At 38.5% G+C, this 20,852-nt stretch overlaps 1 protein-coding gene across 8 annotated transcripts in view; it reads right to left on the bottom strand.

Moving 5' to 3' along the window:
* Positions 1-242: 242 nt before the first annotated feature.
* Positions 243-20,852, bottom strand: part of ESR1 (estrogen receptor 1) — a 254,600-nt gene continuing 233,990 nt past the window's right edge. For all 8 annotated transcript variants that reach the window (XM_032216929.1, XM_032216930.1, XM_032216932.1 and 5 more), the window contains 4 exons: positions 16,938-17,076; positions 7,976-8,109; positions 1,844-2,027; positions 243-844 (listed from right to left, as the gene is read on the bottom strand). In XM_032216929.1, the coding sequence (XP_032072820.1) occupies positions 610-844; positions 1,844-2,027; positions 7,976-8,109; positions 16,938-17,076 (692 nt within the window). In that variant the 3' untranslated portion in view covers positions 243-609. The remainder of the gene's footprint in view (positions 845-1,843; positions 2,028-7,975; positions 8,110-16,937; positions 17,077-20,852) is intronic.

The following is a 20,852-nucleotide window of genomic DNA, read 5'->3' as shown; positions in this document are numbered from 1 at the left end:
TCTCAAGTTAACTGAGGGGCTTTTCTTGCTGAAATAAACTGGAGCATCCTGCAAAGTTTGAGAGGGTAGATAAATCTATTTGAATATTGTATAGGTGTCACTGAAAGGAATGAATCCCAACGGGGAAATCTTAAATTCATATTTTCTCTTTTCTCTTAATTTTTTTTTAAATGGGAGTATAACAGAATCTTAGTCCTTAACCACCATTGCTTTGTATACTGTATCTGGGTGGTGCACTTTTCTTGTATCCACCAAACAGCCAATAAATGTTACATGTAAACATCACCTACTCAACTCAGCTGGGATTTTTGCCCAATTGATTTAAAAATAAAAGATCATCCAACTTCTCTATATGATACCAGCAAACAGAGTGCAGGAATCCTCAAGCTTGTGTTTTGCTAACACAAACACACACATATATATTTTTTTAAATGAAACAATTATGTCCAAAATTATAATGTTCTGCCATTAATGAAGTTGACCATCGTTGTTTTGGGAACCAGTGGTGATTGCTGAGTATTGGAGTGCTTAGACATGGTACCAGTTCATCTAAGCCTGGCATTTTTTGATGGGACACTCAGAATCCTGTAGGCTGTTTGTAATCTGAATTCAGACTGCTTCTTGCACAGGTTCTTCTTCCTGTTTGTTCACATAGCAAGGTGGTAAGGAATGCATTGAAGCAGGTGCCATGGCCAGCTGGTTTGAAATCTCCTCTTCATTGTGTGGTGTGTTCCTAGCTGCAGGAGCATGCAGACGGTGAGCATCCAGCATTTCCAGCAATAAATCATAAAGTGGGACCACATTCTTGCACTTCATGTTATAGAGGTGCTCCATCCCTTTATTGCTAGAGGTTCACATAAAAATAAAATTAAATACCATTATCCCATGAGATTCCAAGTCTGACTCACCTATTGCTTGGGGATTTGTTTTGAAGGATACAAAGCATGTTCAAATATATTGATGAATAGCCTGTCTAAGTGGGGCAGTAAAACGTAGATTCTGGATTATACTAGAAAAGCAGCAAGCTGACTATGGAGAATTTATTCATTTAATTAATTACATTTAGGGTCCACCCAATTCCAGATTACTCTGAGTGGCTTACAGTTTAAAGAAAGAGAAAGAATCATGCATATCTGGGGGAAAAATATAAAATAAAACACCCAACATGGGCTCAACCCACACCCTTCCCAAAACCTGGAAGAATAACATGAATTCAAAAGCTTCTGGAATTCATTGGGGAGGGAACTGTACAAATTTCAGTGGAGGGAGATAGTACTCCAGAGAGAAGGCTTCCAAAGGAGTTGCCTGCAAACCTCAGATTAGTACCCCATTTTAGGAACAATGGTACTATAGCACTTTTTAAGCACAGAATTAACTAATCCCATTTGACCTTTACAGTGCATTTGAAAATACTTGGGCACTGTATAATGGGTGGATCTAAAATGAATGGAAAATTGAAAAGAAACAACAAACAAAAGAATGTAATGACAGAAGTGTAACATGAAGTACATTTGGCTGTCATAATAAAATTAGCACATTTATCATTGCACTATCCAAAGTAACTGAGGTCAAACCCAAATAAATCCAGAGAACATTATCTGACCCATCTCCCTTCACCATTTGTAGCACAAATGGATGCTGAAGTTTAAATGATTTCCAGCATTCTAGCAGCTCTCAAGGGATTTAAAATATTGGCAAACTTTACTGTGAACTGTCAATTTTCCTATGACTCTTATCATTCCCTTAAGTTTAACCATGATAGCACATTTCAAGAAGGGGTCTCTTTTACACAGAAGACAGCACCAAGCAGCCATGTACTAAAGCCCGATGGGTAACCACTCACCTCATGTGCCTGATGTGGGAAAGGATGAGGAGAAGCTGAGCCAAGCGCCTATGTTGCTGCTGCTGGGAAAGGCCGGATTTGGCCATTAAATGCATCAAAGTATCGGTAATTTTATCCAGAACACGATGGATATGCTCTTTTTCCTCCAGGGATTTCAAGGTGCTAGAAAGAAATGTGTAGATCCCTGTGGGAGGAGAGGAGGGGAGGGGAGAGGAGGGGAGGGAGGGGAGGGAGGGGAGGAAAGGAGAGGAGAAGGGAAAGAGGAGAGGAAGGGGGAGGAGAGGATGACTAGCTTTATCAGGATATTATAACATATTTATTGATTAGTCTAATGAATGTATCATATAAAATGATAAAACAATAAGGTGATATAAAATATTCATTTAAATAATCAGGTAAGATCATCCTTAGCAAGCTGATCACAATCTGATCTAGATAGATAATTCTCAATCTATCTGGCTTTAGCCTCAAATGTGGCAGTCTTTCTTACTACCCATGTATTTGAACCTTGGAGGAAGTACGATAAGCTTTTGATGGGGTCACAATGGACTGTCAATTAGTAATTTTAAATTCTTTTTCTATGGCTAAAACATATAGTTGGCAATCAAAAAAGAAATGAGTGACCTAGTAAGCTGATTATTACCGGAGTGCAATTTATCTGTTAGAAAGGTTTTTTTTTGTTTTAAACAGAATAGTTGACCAGCACACTGTGCTCACCTTCAGAAGATTAGACAAGGAAGGTACTACAGAAAGAAGCTTAGTTTTGTATACATGTACCTTAAAGTAAGGGCCACAAAAGACAATGAGTCATCCTTCTCAATAGGAAGAAAGGAACAAATGTTCAAGGCAACCTTCCTCAACCTGGTACCTTCCAGATGAGATGGGACAATAGTGTTTGAAGTTTTGGAAGCCTGAAGCCAAACATATCTGGAGGGTACCAGCTTAGAGAAGATTTTCTCAAACTCTCAGTGAACTAAAATCAGGGGTAGACGGCTGGGGGTTCAGAGGGGCTTGGGAGAATCTCTACCTAAGATTCTGTGCAGTTCGCAGCACTCCCAAATCCCACTCCTGGCTGGCTCTGCTCACCCCACCCCACCCCTCCCAGGAGTCCCCATGTGGTTTTGGATGCAGATAAATGCAGGGCGTGCACGGAGGTTCAGGGAGGTGAAAAATGCACCTATTGGAAATTTGGGGCCTCCAGAGAGCCTCCTCAGCCTGGGGAGGCCGTTTCCGCCTTCCTGGAGGCTTGAGGATAGTCCCCCCCCGCTGTGGTGCAGGAGGTTGACTAGGCCATGCCCACCATGGCCAGGCCCACCCAGCAAGCGAGCAGAGGACCCCTTGCTAAAAATTTTGAAGCCCGCCCCTGAACTAAATAAATGAAAACAAATCACAACAAACTTGAAAAATTGCTTTAACACTTATAAATATACAAAAATAATATAATTTGAATTGAGGTTCTGATTCTGACATATGCATATACAATAGAAGAAAATAACTGTATGACTATTAGCAAGCTTAGCAGTTTAGCACCGATCAAAACGTTTTGTGATAAGATGCATTTATTTGTTTGCTTGATTTTCATAGCTGCCCATCTAAATAAATGACTTGGGGAGGCTTACAATTCAAAGATGGCACAATTTTGCCATATGGCTTTAAAGAGGTCCTCCAAATGAAATAACATCCTTATGTGACTTACTGGTATGTCAGTCTGACATATTGAATCAAAAATGATCAGCCTATGTCTCAACAAAGTGAATAAATCATGATTACGTTAATCATAAGTTTCTGACCATCATGATGGCCATTATGGTAACAAAGCATTCTCTCAGAGATGGCCATTTTTGAAACAACAAGACTTTTATTCAGAGAGGAAAAAAAAGTAAGAGAAAGAAAAGAGAGAACCTAAGATAAACACTGATCACTCTCACACTAAGAAAATCACATTGTCACAGGCCCCTTTATCAGATCATCAGTATTCTGGCTGTACAGCTCAGACTTTGCAGCTGGGTGCTTGGACTAAGCTGAAATGCATCAACTCCAGAGAATTCCTATAAAAGTCAGTCCATCTCTTTCACAATATAGGAGAGAGCAGACTAGAAGCCAAGTTCTTAGTGCCATCAGTTTATGTGCTGAATATATGCATGTTTTTATTTCTCTTACTCTAAAGCAAACAATTTGAAATACACATAAACTTGGGCCTTTGGTTTAATTTTCTGACCTTATTGCCTAGTTTCAGAAAATTATTCCCATTCTAAAGAAAGTTACTTATGTGGACATATGATAATCAAGTGCAAAGAACATCCTACTAGAGATCTAAATCTAATGCAAAATACAATAGTTATAAGGTTCCTAAATAAAATCAAAGTATTTATTTTGGGCAAAGACTCTTGCTTATGGCTATAAGCAGTGGTGCTATTCAGCCGGTTGTATCTGGTTTGGGTGAACCGGTAGCGATGGCAGCGGGAGGCTCTGCCTGTTAAGGCCTCGACTTGCGACCGGTCCTAAAGTCCTTGACTTATGACCGGCTGCAAGTCCTCGACTTACGACTGGCAGCCGGCAACAGCCTAGCCGTGCTGATTGGCTAAGACGCGGCTGGCTGAGCGCGGGCTGCCAGAAGCACTCCTGTATAAATAGCTGTCAAGCAGGGCGAGGTGCTGAATTCTATCTGTACATAGTTATTTATTGCATTTACAATACATTGCTGTTCAACTCACCTCAGCCGCCTCACCTATCCTTCGATCTTCTACACTGCCCACCCACCCGGACATCATCACATCCCATTTTTCACACTTTGCGCATGTGCAGAAGGTCCTGCATGTATGCGCTCACATTTGTGAATTGGTAGCGAAGGTAAGTTGATTTCACCCCTGGCTACAAGCTATGACAGTCAGAAGAGTCCAGTGTTATGTTGCAGAGTCAATGAGATGGGCAGCAAATACATTTAATAAATATGATGTTGTATTTTTATGAAAAAGATAACATTATGTAATTAAATGGCTAGTATTTATGCATAGTAATCAACATCCTGTTTGTTACTGAAATGACATCATATTAAGAAGCAAATTGTTGTCTTAATACTTGGAGAAATTTCACTTGTGGTGTCTTGAATTGCAGAGGATATGTGTAAATACCTGCCATATAGTTTGGGATCCACCACATTTAACCCATTTTAATATGTACCCTATCAGCATGTTTGCCAGATCTCTTCCCTCTCTCTTCCCCCAATTTTTAGTTGGACAGGACTGGACAAGTTAAAATACATAGGTGGTGAATTGATATCCGTTGTATAGATCTGTAGAGATTTTTTTCACTTAGAACTGTGGGGGATTGTGTTATGGACATTTAAGACACAATAATTTATGATTCTAACCAAATTATTTTATTAGGCTGTACTATATTTATAAAAATTATAAATTGCTTTTAAGGGTAATTCATTTTAATTGGAAATAACCTCTGTTCACTTTGGGATTGTTCCTCGGGAGAAAGGAAATATATTATGCATTATACATGTTAATTGTATGTGGGATTTAATCCTGCTTTTTCTTTATGAGTTTATATCAATAATATAATGTGTAGCCTGGCTCTAAGGTAATTTAACTGCAGTGGTACTATGTTGCTTTTGATTGCCTTAGTCCGAGATAGCCATTCAAAGTTCATTTTCTTCCTCTTGCTCTTGATTTTCTTAATCACACTAACTGCTGTGAATGCTATCTTGTCTTCTAACAAATCTTCCTCTTCAAGCAGTTTCTAAAACAAAGTATGCTTCTCAGTGTTGTATCTTGTTCTTATTTAACATTAGTGTTGTTTTCCTATTTTGTATATATTAATGGTGGTTTTGTTTTGCTTTCTGCGAAAACAGAAGCACTTTGTGCATAATCTGTTCAGAATGCTGATGCCACAATAACTTGTGTTGTTGGTTGCTTTGACTACAGCAGCTTCAGTCCACAGAGAGTAGGTTAATGAGAATAAAACAACACTCAACAAAAATGAATAATATGCTACCCCGTAACCACCTAACATCGAAGTTTTAGTTGTAAACAATAAGGGCCAGTTACTATACTAATAAGATGTCCTTGGAGGTAAGAATGCACTATGGGAGTCCTGTGGATTTTACTCCACTAGTCTTTGCCAACTATAGGGAATGATGCTCATTTTCCATTTCAAGGCTATCGAGCTGTCCAAAGATATTACTGCGGTCATGTGGCCAGCATGACAGCATAGAATACTGTTACCTTCCCACCAAAGTGGTGCCTATTTATCTACTTGCATTTGCATGCTTTTGAACTGCTAGGTTGGCAGGAGCTGAGGCTGGGACAGGAGTCCACCCCATTGTGTGGTGCTCAGATCTCAAACTTGGGCTGCTGGCTTTCCAGCTGACAAGCCCAGTGTCTTAATTGCTAGCTACCATGTTGCCCCAATGATGCACTATACAAAACATATTTTTGAGTATTGTTACTCTAGAACAAGATGGTTTTCCAAAACATTGTCTTGGCTGTAAAGACAAGTCACTGTACGAACAACAATCAAATAACTACTACTACAACTACTTTTTCTTCTTGTTCCATATCCATCATTGGACATTGGCAATCAAGTTGGTGATCCTATTTTTATCAACAACTGCCCAAAAAATGCTGTTGAGTTTTGTCCAAACCAGTCGCTTAGATTTTTAAGCTATGGTGTACTTTTTCTGCCTGTATCTCATTTGCCTTCAATCTTTCCTTGGAATATTAACTAAAGTATGCCGTATTTTTCTGGGTGTCTCATCACACATCACAAGAAACTACACAGAAGAAAAATATTTTCTTTCTGTAGTTGTCTCTATGGAATTTCCTATTTTGTTCAGAACAGCCCAAAGATGTACACAGAGTGGGGTTTTTTATGGGGCATCGGTGGCAGCGAGGGAGAGGAGAGAATACAAACCTTTCCATTCTTGAACACCTGAACTACAGTAGCCACTGTCCATGCTACTATGTCAAAGGCAAGTAACAAGTAAGATCAATATCTTAGAAATTCCTTTGCTTTCTTTCACACCTCAGATAATCTACTCAGACATATACACATAATCCTTGACTTACAACCATAGTGACTGTTTAGTGATTAGTGATTAGTGTTTAGTGACTGTTTGGGGTCACAATGGCAGTGGAAAAAGTGACTTATGACCATTTTTCACACTTTTGACCATTGTAGCAGCCAATCCCATGGTCACATGATCAAAATTTGGCTGTTTACAACTGGCTCGTATTTATGATGGTTGTGGCATCCCAGACTCATGTGATCACCTTTTGTGGCCTCCTGACAAACAAAGTCAATGGGGAAGCCACATTAACTTAACAGCCTTGTTACTAACCTAACAACTCCAGTGATTTACTTAAGAACTGTAGCAATAAAGGTCGCAAAAGGACAACATTCACTAAAAAAGTATCTTACTTAGCAACAGAAATTTTGTGCTCAGCTGTGGTTCTAAGTTGAGGGTTATTTATATATCATATCAATGATAAAAGGACAGAGAAATAGAACAGAAACTTGACAAGTCCACAACACAATGCCAGGGATCAAAGGACTAACCTTCACAGAACTATCTTCTGGAATCAATCTTCCAAATAAAAATGGCCTATAATATGGTGCAAAAGGGACACGGTGGCTCAGTGGCTAAGACACTGAGTCTGTCAATCAGAATGGTTGGCAGTTTGAATCCCTAGCACCATGCAACAGAGGGAGCTCCCATTACTTTATCCCAGCTTCTGCCAACCTAGCAGTTTGAAAGCATGTAAAAATGCAAGTAGAAAAATAGGAACCACCTTTGGTGGGAAGGTAACAGCATTTCATGTGCCTTCGGCGTTTAGTCATGCGTCCACATGATCACGGAGACGTCTTCGGACAGCGTTGGCTCTTCGGCTTTGAACGGAGAAGAGCATTCCCCCCTAAAGTCAGGAATAACTAGCACAAATGTGCAAGGGGAACTTTACCTATAATATGATGCCACCTAATAATGCTAGGAAGGATACAATGGTTGGTGCTATCTGAAGCCACTGAGATATCTAAGAAAAACATAATTACATTCTTCCATCCTTCTCCTGGAATAAGTCATCCATTAGGTTAAGTTGTAACTTTAAAGACACATATCTTACTTACCAGAATTGAGTAGGATGATAGATTTAAGGCATACAAATTCTTCCCCCTGGACATTCATCATTCGAAAACGAGAAGAAGTGGCCAGCAGCATGTCAAATATTTCTACCATGCCTTCAACGCATTTTCCTTGATTCCTGTAACAACAAATAAGACTCTTAAGTGCTATGTGTGTGCATGAGTGTTCAACAAAGAGAGCTGAAACAGTCATGTGCCATTTGTCCAAGTCAGGAGTCTCCAAACTTGACAACTTTAAGACTTGTGGACTTCAACTCCCAGAATTCCTCAGTCAGCCCAGCTCATTCATAACCATTCCCATGCTAACATTTGAATTTAGATACAGATGTTGGGTAAGGTAAATACTAGATTGCAGAAAATAATGGAATGGTGTATACAAGCAAGCAATTCATAAATGCAACCATCCATTTTAAAATTCCCTTGATTCCAAAACTCTAATCCAAATACATATATTTGAGAATATTCTATTTTTATTTCAAAATTCCAGTCATTGAATAACAACTATACAAATAATGCCAATTTAATTTTTGACTTTTTACTTACTCTTCCTAGTCTACACACAAATAGCTTACTGTTGTAGAAGCTATCAAATACTTTTTCCTCCAACTATCCTGTCTGTACGACAAGGCTGGAAATTTACAGTCATTGCAAAGGCTTTCAACAACACAACAAGGCTGGAAATATGCAGTTATTGCAAAGGCTTTCAACATTAATCCTGACCATGTAGCTATGATAAAGCCACATGATTTTAATTCTCAAAAATGCATTTTTTTAAAAATGTTCCTATAGATTGCTATAGATAGAAGATAGCTTAGAAAAAGTTTCAGCCAAATGTCCTATATTACTTAGCTTTCCTCTTTTGCATAGCTTTCAAATCTTGGTTCAAAAATTTCTGTTGGTGAAGTCCCAACACAATACCTACTGTGAGATAGTAAATCACATCATACAGTCAGAGGCAGACATTTCATCCAAGTGAATGAATGCATTTTCTTATACAAAAGTAAATGGACATATTTTAAGTGTGTGGTTAGAGAAGTTTTACAAATAGTTTCTTTCCAAAAAAGGGGATGATTAACAGCAATTATTTATGACTTAGACTTCTGAGCAAATATTCAAGTAAGTAGTCAGCCAATATCTTAATGTTCCTGAAAAAAGTACATTTTTTAAAGACTGAAAACAATCTTTAAAGTAAATCAATGCCTTTGTAAGGTGTTTCTGCTGCTTCAAGGAGTGGTAACGTTTCTATTGAGTTTTCCAACTAGACCTTATTCTGGTAAATGATAAATAAATTATGCAAAATATCATCCAAAGGACAGAAATTGGGCTGTGTCCGTGTGATCCAGTAACCAGGAAATTGGGTTAGGGTTTTTCACTGCCTAACTCTCTCAAAAACAGTGTGACTCTGATCCCTGAATAGTTTCACTTTTGCCAACTTGGATGCCCAAGAACAAAGAACAACATAATTCCTTCAATTGGTTGACAGAAGAATGTGGTGGTGGGGTGGGGGGAACCCCTGCATTGAGTCAGTGCTCTGCCTTGCCTATCCCCTGAAAGGATGATAAAAAGATGCACGTCAGCAATTTTGCAACAAGATGGTTTTTATTATACTGCCACCACTCCCAGCTGTTTGTTGCCGTTAGGATGGGAGATTGGGTTAATTTAGGATGGGTGGCTTTCACTGCTTTCAGACTTTTGCAACTCTTCCTAAATGCAAGCAAGCCTAGACGTGTCGATTTCATGTGTGAAATTGACAATGATTCATTCTATTTCCTTTACTTTTCAGAAGGCGATCAGCCATTTGCAAAAGAACAATTACTTTTCCAGTGGAGTGGGTGGGTCCCCTGTGATTTGGGTCCCAAAATGAAGAGAGTAATGGATGCTTTCATTTCAGGAACTAAGTGGCAAGACCTCTCATCAGCTGGGAAGCCAGACTACCATGAAATTCAAGATATCAAATTCTGCAAAAGAAAAGATTGACTTCACTGGGTTTTCAAATATATTGTGGACAAGCAAGTAGCTTTTTGGCCTATGTGGAAGCTACTTGAAATTGGGTTCAGTGAGGCCACCCATCAGGATAATGATGTTCTCCTCTTGGAGGTATTTGCATTATCTCAAAACATTTGCTACAAGACTGGCAAATACAATTTAAATAAAAATGTTTAAGTAATGCTAATTGTTTTCAAAAACAATTTTTAAAAAAATCCTGGAGATAAAAACAGTAGACTTGCCCACCTCTTTCTGCAAAAGGGGTTTTAGCAAAAGCAATTCCAAGTTCCAAATCCATTAGTGACAGTAGCAATTTCCACATTTCGGCCACAATTGGAATAGCAAATATTATCTCAGAGAATAAAGAAGGAGCAGGGAGAGGAAGCATGAGACTTTGTAGAAAGTGATCTACAATGACTTGACATGGGGCAGTGGTTTTCATTCCACAAGAACAGGTGCAGTCTAATTTTATTTCTTTGGCAGTTCATATGGACAGCTCATCCCAAATTAAATGCTTCAAATAAAATCTCTCTTCACACACTGCATTTATTTTCCTAATAAGCTGTTGGTAAATGGGAGACCATATTCATTCTCTTCTTACATTAAGAAATTAAATTAGCAATATGGTGTTCTTTTACCATAGAACTGGAGGTATTTTAGAGTTGGAATTAGGGTCAAGGGTGATATTTTAAAGCAGCATCTCCCATTCCTACTTTAAAGTTTTCAAACTTCCTCAGAACAGTTTGAATATCCTCCTCTCAAAGGGACCATCTTATCAACAAACTTCAGAAGCATGGTTTTAAAGTGGAAGAAGGATACAAATGCATGCTGAAGTTGCATGCAGTTCTATAAATGACTCACTTGGCCTGTGGGTATGTATGTAATGCATAGGTGGATATAAACTTGAGAGTCTCTTTTTATACAGGCAGCATAATGGAGTAGATTTACAGCACCAAGAAACTGATGCGAAATAATATGAGATGTTTTGTATTTGGTGTCCTCAAATACTGTGTTAATAGTAGATCAATTTATCCAAGCCTCTAATCCAACTACCCACTGGTTGGGCAGATAAATATAATAACAGAGCAGTTATAAAATCACTTATGTACCTTTCTAATTATCTAAGCTTTTGCCTAAATCTAGTGGAATTGTTGGCAGCTACAGGTGCATTCTCCTTCCATTCTTATGTAGAAAATCCTAAGTCTTTTGATTTGACCATGAGAAATTAGCTTTTATGAAAATATATACAGTGGTGGTTCCGCCAGTTTGCACCTATTCGGGAGAACTGGTTGTTAACTTTCTAAATAGTTTGGAGAACAGGTTGTTGGAAAAAATCTTATTCCCCCCCCCCCCACTTTACAGGGCTAATCCTGTAAGGAAGAAAGAAGGAAACATCCTGATGTTGTTTCTAACCTAAGCTTTATTGCCCTATTTACAGAAACTGCCTCTCCAGTTAACTTTATTACATTGTAACAGCTAAGGTGAAGTGCCCATTGACCTGAGTGACGTTGAGTTGGCCACGCCCACCCAGTCACATGACCACTGAGCCATGTCTACCCAGCTGGTCATTAGGGCAGCTAAATTATTGCTAAATTATTTGAATCCCATATATATGGATTTAAAAATGAATCATAAAAATCTAAATGTTCTAGGGGAAACATTTTAGTATAATGTCATTAGTCTATGTAATCAACAGTTTATTAGCATACCATATTGCCATAATTTGGCATTATGTTAGAAAAACATGAGTTAGGGTCAGTCAGATATCTTACAAACTTAAAAAGCTCAAAAATAACAGATGAATATGTTATCAATGGTTTAGGTAAAAGAATTCCTGGGACTTTTATCAGGTTTGCAGATGACAGGTTGCAGTGGCTAATACCTTGGAAGAAAAAAAGAAGATTCAAATCTAGATTGGCTTAATCACTGGCATTTAAAAATATACCTATAAAATTCTGCCTTCTAGATATGAACAACTAAAACCCTAAGTATAGGTTGGGGTGGGGGCTTTGCAATAGTGCATGTGAAAGAGATCTGGGTATTTTGATTAGCAAATTCAATATAAGCCAGCAGTATGATGCAGCTGCTAAGAAGACCATTGCTATTTTGAATAACATTACCAAGAGCACAGAATTGGGGCCTTGGGGAAGGAATTGTTCCACCAACCCTACTCTTTTCTAGTCAGATCCCACTTGCTGCATCCAGTTCAGAGGAGGGCTATGAAAATAATAAAGGCCTTGTTATCTTACCCTATCAGGAATGGTAAAAAGATTTTTTTAAATACAATATATGTTTAACTGACAGAAGAGCTAACTGATGGATGACATGAGAGCAGCTGAAGAGTTGTCACATAGAAGAGGGAACTTCTCTATCGTCCTAGATACAGTGGCTTAAACTACAACAAAGTTGGTTCAGGTCCAATAGGGGGGTGGGAGGGCATCCAGATTGTATGAGTTGTCACCTGGAACACCAGACTGTCACTTGAGGTGGTAAATTCTCCTTCCCTGGAGGATTTCAAACAGAAGCTGGATGATCATCTGTCAGAGATGCTCTGTTGGTGGATCTTGCACTGGCCAGGAAGTTGGACTAATTAACTCTCAATTCCATGAATCTCAATAAAAGTCTGTGGGATAAGGATTAGTAGCACTGAAGTGCTTTGCTATGAGTGCAGGATCATTGACATGGGAACAAATCAAAGCACCTGAGTAGATGGGAAATGGTAGGTGGGAGATTATTACTGATGAACAACACAGCATTATGAAGCCTTCAGTTTTCTTCATGACTTAACATGGTGTTGCTGTAAAGATTTTCTTGGAGTAGTCTTTTGATTGATTTTTGATTTTATTAGCATTTATAGGCCGCCCTTTTCCCTGAGGGGACTCAGGGCGGCTTACAATAGTAAGGGAAGGGGAGTGAAAGACAAAATACAAAAAAAATGTGAAATAACTAAAAGTACTAAACACAACATTCACTCAGCATTCGGGAGGGGCAGAAGAGTTTATCCCCAGGCCTGACGGGCTAGCCAGATCTTGAGGGCTGTACGGAAGGCCTGGACTGTGGTCAGGGTACGAATCTCCACGGGGAGATTGTTCCATAGCGTCGGAGCAGCAACTGAGAAGTCTTGAACAGACATGCTAGCTGGTACATTCCAGATGTGCTGAGATTACAATTGCCAGATTTCTCAACCATCCTGGCCAATATTCTGATTGGCTGGGAATTCTAGGAACACTAATCCCCACACATCCAGAAGGCACCAGGGTGGGAAAGGATAATATATGTTAATGGGATGAATCACTGCAATTTCTCTGTTTTAAATCAGGGTAGCAAGCTTTCAGTTAAATATATAGCAACTTTTGGCACAAATTAAGGGTTTCATGCAAGGTATGGAATAGGTTCAACTATACTAAAGCATGAAAGAAAACAAAAATTGCTGAGAGAGAAGTAGCAGGTTGGATTGATAATTTATTTTATCTGAGAATTTAAAAAATGTAGAATGGAGGCATTAGTCAAAACAGTCCAGTTTTTCTTTCCATAGCCAGTAAATTACTATTCCATCTTTAGAGGCTAAGCCTGGTTATTGCTGACAAAAATATTTCCTTTAGAAATGAGACAGACATGTGGCATTTGATGACAAGAGATGGGTGGTCCATCACAATATATCCACAACATTTTAAAAATACTGCCTTTTGGCAAGTGTTTCTCATGTTGTTCTCATCAATTACCACTCTATTTTGCTTTTACTGAGTGGTGTTTTATAACTAGACCTTTAAAAAATTGCCTCAAAATCTTAAATAGCAACTTAGAACATAGTCAAGTTAGGAAGTGGACTTCTTATACATTGATTCCTAAAGAATTGGTATCACTGCTCAGAGTTTGGGCAAATGGAAAATTAATAGCCTTGGGTTTTTTAAAATCAATATTTTTCTTCACAATAGAATATAACACTCACTATAATAATGATATATTTACTCAAAAATAAGCATCCCTGTAATCGATATTACTTACTTCTTGTTTAGTGTGCTTAAGAACTGCAGTCTGAATATGAACCTAGTCTTCATTTAAAAAAAAAAAGCTTTGTACCCTGTTTTCAATGCCAATACGCACAGGGAAAAAATGTCTCAATGGAAAGTTAGGCAAGGTTTAATTTTTCTTGAAAAAATAAATATTATGTTCTCTCTCCTGCCATACTGTCTTTCATATAACTACTTTTTCACTAGTAGACAATATTATTCCAGGAATATATTTCAGTCCATTATCAGGTAGTGATCCAAAAGCAGACGGAGTGAAATATTGTTGGCTAAGTAACAACGCAATCATAACTCTATTTGAACAAAAGTAAGTTGCACTGATTTCAATTAATTTGCTGCTCCAGAAATCTGCTTCAGACATTGACCTAGATATTGCAAATCAAAAGTTTTTTCTATTCATTCTGTTCTCCACTAATTTAGGTTCCATTAAAATTAAATCTATAGTGCCAATCTTGGTTACAAGCCTTGGTTATGGCTTAATTTCTCACAAGCCACAGCCTACATTAGAAGTTATCAGATAATATTTCATAGTAATTATCAAAGACATTTGAGTATTCCTGGCGTGTCATGTGAATGACTATCTTATCAAGGGGTAATTCTGAGGAAGAACTGATTGTAGAGGCTCTTTCACCCAAAATTACATTCCTTTGAATCCACACAATATGGTTGTTGTCTTGCCCTTCATGGGAAGTGACCTCTTACCCATATACATCATGGCAGTTGTAATGGGCAGAAGAAATTGCCCTTAGGAACAGGAGGAAGAGTCGCAATCAAGATAATGATCAGATAAAAGAAATTTGAGACCAAAGCAAAGATGTAATTTGAGAAAAGGTCTTTGACATGATTGTTCCTAGTTTTCTTAAAGATAAAGACAGGGATAGGGGGAAGCACATTCAAAAAAGTTACTTTGAGGTATGATTAGCGGTGTATAAATTTTATAAATAAATGCATACATGAAATAAAGGCTCAGCAGGTCTCACAGAGGAAAGAAATCTCAGTGCGATAAACAGTTTATGCTGTAACTTTTCTAACACAAATATCCTTGCAAATGATTGTTCTTAGGTGGAGAATTCTTTTCACCAAGCCTGCTGGGATAGAGCAGGCAGTGTTTTCAACATGTCAAATATTGCCAAGTGAAGTTCAAGAACAAATCTCCTATTTTCATAACAAGACAGCTGACAGACAGATGGATGACCCTTTTTACTTTCCTTTTAGATATCCACATAAAACCATTTATATTTTCATATACATCCATCATGTTATGTTTTACATAATATGCTGGATGGAGAAAATTAAGACTATTAGGCAGTAATTTTTACAATCATTTCTGAGTTGGAACTTTTCCCCCAAAAAATTCAGAATAGAATAATGGCTCCTGACTCATAATTTAGATCACTTGGAATAATGGGAAAAAGGATATTGTCAAAAGAGAAAAAAGCATGGGAGACATTTTTTTTCCTTGTTTGTAAACCTTCAAGTACTAGCAAGACAGAGAAATGGCTTTAAAATAGGTAACAAATAATGTATCGTTGCTGCAATTCCAAATCAAAAATCCTATCTTTGCTCAGAATTGTATACCACATACCAAGAAGAAATTTTTTCTGGGGTTTAAACCTTCTTAGCCGCTTTTGATCTCTGCAGTGGTATCTTCTTGTAAATAGCATTTTAAACAATATTAGTCTTTAAGACTTGGGAACCACATTTTCTTGATTATTTTAATTGGAATTTTTATAGTTTTAAATCACAAGATGTTTATTAGTATTATGTTGTATGAATCATATTGAATTCCTTAGCTATCAAATTGCTTTATACCATATAAACTCAAAAGTTGTATCTTTTAATATTGGTTGTAAACTGTCTTGAAAGACTTAACCACTGAAGTGCAGAGAGTGGTTGAGACAAAGAATTGGCTAATTCCCCCCATCAGCATTAGTTTCCTACAGTATACCGTGTTCCTATGTATACCCTACTTGGCCTTATTTTCAGGGAGGTCTTATTATTTTTGAGGTGCAGGAGGTGGCGAGCGGGGTCACCCCATGGCTGCTGCTGTGTTGCAATATTTTCGAGGAGGGCTTATTTTCAGGGGACGGCTTATTTTAGCACATGCGCTCAAAAGTCCGATTGGGCTTATTATCCCAGGAGGTCTTATTTTGGGGAAAACATGCACGCACGCACACACACACACACACACACATGCACACACCCCGAAAATAATACCTCCCCAGATATCTATCTATCTATCTATCTATCTATCTATCTATCTATCTATCTATCTATCTATCTATCTATCTATCTATCTTGAAATTTCAACTTTATTATGGCCAACAGCCATTATAAAATATTAGAATATCAAAGGTTTTCAAAAGTCACCTGATAAAGAGGGGGAAATGTACAAAACCAATCAGAGTATAGTTGATAACTGCCTTTTCTGGCACTAATAATCAAAATAATAGGTCAAAGCTATGAGAATACATAATAGGCAAACTAATCCTAATTATTTAAATATTATGTCTGCCCATTCCAATATGCTATGGGCAGTTTACAGCTTCCTCAGAAAGACACTACATAAAAATAAAGATACAATGCATAGACTCAAAATAGACACATTATACAATTATCCTATATAAAATATACTAGGTGGTGCATAAAATAAGAAAGTATCAGTTCATAAGAAAGTGAATTTAAAAAGACAGCAACAAAACAAAAGCATAAACGTAAGAAGTGGTTCACTGTTCAAAAAAAAAGTTATTACAAAGGAGTTTAAGAGGCTTGCATATTTTAGCAGGAGTTTTTATTAAGTAACCCTTCTTTCCTTTTGCTATAGGATCTCACCAGTAGCAAAATGGATAGAAGGTCAAAATCGTTGCAATTATATTGCATAGCATGGCATTTACAACAACAGCAGGAATATCATTACCAAATTGTAGACTAACCTGTCCAGCAATAAGTTGGGGGCAAACAGCAGCTTTCCTGGATGCTCCACAGATCTCCACACTAGGCCAATCATCAATATCTCTAACCAGGCACATTCTAGTAGATGAACTTGATCATGGAGTGTTAAGTCCACAAAGCCTTAAAAAAATTGGAAAGGCAGGATTTATTAGAACAATTTATGAGAATTATGAGGTCTGTGCCAAACTGCAAAGCTTTGGTTGACTCATTCAATTGCAACAGGTTCATGGATCAAAATGAAAACCACTTTGATGTAGTGAATTGGATCAGGGAGGCACAAATAATTGGTGTGTGTGTGTGTGTGTGTGTGTGTGTGTAAATAAAGACTGGTAATTTGACAAGTTGTTGCTTTTTTGTGCTTTAAAAAAGTAGAGAAAGAAATCATACATCTTATCACAGAATCATAGAGCTGGAAAAAATCTTGGAGGTCTTTCAGCCCAACCCCCTGTTCAAGGTAGGAGAACTTATGCCATCCCAGTCAAATGGTTGTCATCTATTTTTGAAAACCTCCAGCGATGGAGAATCCACAACTCTGAGAGGCAAGCTATTCCACTGATTAATTGTTCTCGTGGTCAGAAAATGTCCCCTTATTTCTAGGTTGGATCTAGCAATAGCAATAGCAGTTAGACTTATATACCGCTTCATAGAGCTTTCAGCCTTCTCTAAGCAGTTTACAGAGTCAGCATATTGCCCCCAACAACAATCCGGGTCCTCATTTTACCCACCTCGGAAGGATGGAAGGCTGAGTCAACCCTGAGCCGGTGAGATTTGAACAGCCGAACTGCAGAACTGCAGTCAGCTGAAGTAGCCTGCAGTGCTACATTTAACCACTGCGCCACCTCGGATCTCTCTTTAACAAGCTTCCATCCATTACTATTTGTTCTGCACTCGTGTGCTTTGGCGAATAAGTCTATCAATTCTTCGCTGTGATAGCCCTTCAAGTACTGGAAGACAGTTATCATGTTTCCCTTAGTCTTTCTCTTTGATAGACTAGACCAGTGATGGCTAACCTTTTTTGGCTCCCATGCCAAAAGCAGGAGGAGGGCAGGGGAGTCGTGCATGGGCATGTCACATCCATAATGCTATGTGTGCGACAGCCCCCCCCCCATGCATGCATGCACGACCAGCCCCCTGCATTTGGTGTTAGTTTTTTCACCCTCTCCAGGCTCTAGAGGCTTTTTAGGAGCCTAGGGAGGGCAAAAACATCCCCCTGCCTCCACAGAGGCTTCAGGAGCTTCCCTGAAGCCTGCAGAGGGCGAAAAACAGACCTACAGGGAACCCAGAAGTTGGTTTGCTCGTAGGGCCAGTTTCTGCCCTCCGGAGCCTTCATGGAAGTCTCCTGAAGACTCTGGAGGGCAAAAAACGGACCTATGAGGAACCTGGAAGTTTTGGAATGGTGACTTCCAGTTTTGCTGTAGGGCCAATTTTTGCCCTTCTGGGCCTTCAGGAAAGCCTCCTGAAGGCTCTGGAGGGCGAAAAACAGTTCCTTTCCTGAATTTCTGGTTTGCCCATAGGGCCAGTTTTTTGTGCTCTGGTGGGCGAAAAACGGCCTCAAAAGAAGGCCAAAATCAGCTGGCCAGCATTGCGCATGCACACTGGAGTTGACAGGGCAATGCCTCGCATGCCCTAACAAATGACTAACATTCGTGCCATAGGTTCGCCATCACGGGGCTAGACATACCTAGCTCTCTCAACTGTTTATCATATGATTTCACCTACAGACCCTTATCATCTGCATGATTTCCATGGTTATGATGTAACATTACAAGGCAATTTCCTGTTTTTATAATGGATCCTAAATGAAATGTGTAGCGGAATAATAGTACTTCTACATTTCAAACTATTATGTTTTACAATTACTTACCATGTATGCAAACTTGTAGCATGTATTGTATGCAAACACCCAAGACTAGCCAAGTGCCCGACATGGAATTATGTTTGTATGCATGTGCACACATTCATGTACATGACAGGAATATACATTTATGACTTTATAATTAGACAATCAGAACTTATTTTTCAGTTAGGAAAAATATGATTTTTTTTTTTAAAATCCTTTTCTTTCTGCCCACTTCCTAACACTGTTATGAAGAAACACACAATATTTGTCTAGAAGTAAAGAGAATTTACTGAAAGATCAACTTTCCTGGTTAGCTTCTTGGGGATCAACAGAATACACCTGGAGTTCACAACAGGAGAAGATATGAATTGCGTTTATATATAAGTATACTATGTGTGTGTGTGTGTGTATGTATATGTACTGTATATGTATATATGTGTGTGTATGTATGTGTGTGTGTGTATATATATATATGTATATATATATATATATATATATATATGTATGTATGTATGTATGTATGTATATGTATATTGGTATATATGTGTGTGTGTGTGTGTGTGTGTGTGTGTGTGTGTGTGTGTGTTGTGGCCCAGCAGGAGCCGTTGGAGCTGCCACCAGACTCCGACAGCGAGGAGCCCTATGAGTAGGCTCTGGAGGATGTGGAAGACCCTGGTCAGGGTTCCGATTCCGAGCAGGGCGCAGAGAGGCTGGTTGGCCACTAGGAGTCACCTGAGCCTTGGACCAGTGGGGAGGACACAAGGGAGAGTGAGCCTGAGTCCAGCAGTGAGTTGTTCCTGGATGCCCAGCATTGAAGAGTTAATAGGCATAAGGAACAGTTGCACAGTTACAGGAGGTAATTGCACTCAGCTTGTGGTCATTAGGCTCCTGTCCAGACTATAAAAAGACTACTTGTGCACACACCCCTCTTTGCAGAATGTTTGTAACTACCTTGGCAGGCTGGATGCTGCCAAGGGTTGTCTGAGTTGCTGCCAAGATCCTTATCTGTTTGTTATGCTTGGCTTTCAGCCACCGAGGTTTTGGTTTCTTGCTATTAAAGTGCATTCCAGTTAAGCTTGTCTCGGCATTCGTTACTGGACAGAGGAGGTGGTCAGAACATATATACATACATACATACATACATACATACATACATACATACATCACACACACACACACACACCACACACACACACAGATCTTGGCATATTCAGGTCTTTTCCCATGTAAGATTGATCTGGTGACGTTTTGAGGTCACACTTGTCATCTTCAGCTGGTGCTTTTGACTTTGTGCTTGCGCAAAAGCATGAAGCCAAAGGCACCAGCCTGAAGATGACGAGTGTGACTTCGTCGAAACATTGCCAAGATACTGTCAATCTTACACGGGAAAAGACCCCAAATATGCTAAGACCGCATACCTATACCCGTGAAAATCTCCTAAAACATATAAAATCTTGAGTTATTTTTGATTTGGGGTTAGTCCATTTTAAGATTGTATTATTAGTACCAAGATAATGGTCTCTTAACAAATATTCACTATGTCCTGTTCATATTCTTAAAGAGGAAACTTATATGATGGACATATTTTCCCATTGAATAACCTATTTTGATTTTCCTGCTGCATTAAAATCTCAGATTTATCATTGAATGCAGTATATAACTAGCTCATTAACATAAATCTAAAATGACACACATCTATTATCATCTATATCTATCTTACCCTTCTCTTTTAAAGACCCTTTTACTTTTTAAGACACTTTTTTTCAGATTCATTCTCTGTCTCATTAAATTCTTAATTCTTTTGGCCTCAGTCAGCCAACATTTTATCCACATGGAATGTTTTGCTTTCCATTAGTAGCATCCCTCCATGTCCTCAAGAACTGAGTGGTCTCCAAGTATGGATTTACCACAATAAGGATATATCTCACATTCATGGTAGATCCTATCCACAGGTCCTTGAGTTAAAAATAATTATTAAAATAATCAAAGCAGTGTGGAATATTATAATACAGATACATGTATTCTACATCCTGAGCAGAAATTGGATTATTTTGAG

The sequence above is a fragment of the Thamnophis elegans genome, chromosome 4 (assembly GCF_009769535.1).
Source record: "Thamnophis elegans isolate rThaEle1 chromosome 4, rThaEle1.pri, whole genome shotgun sequence".
Taxonomy (NCBI): Eukaryota; Metazoa; Chordata; class Lepidosauria; order Squamata; family Colubridae; genus Thamnophis; species Thamnophis elegans.
The sequence above is the reverse complement of the archived record's forward strand: the minus strand, read 5'-3'. Positions and strand labels throughout refer to the sequence as shown.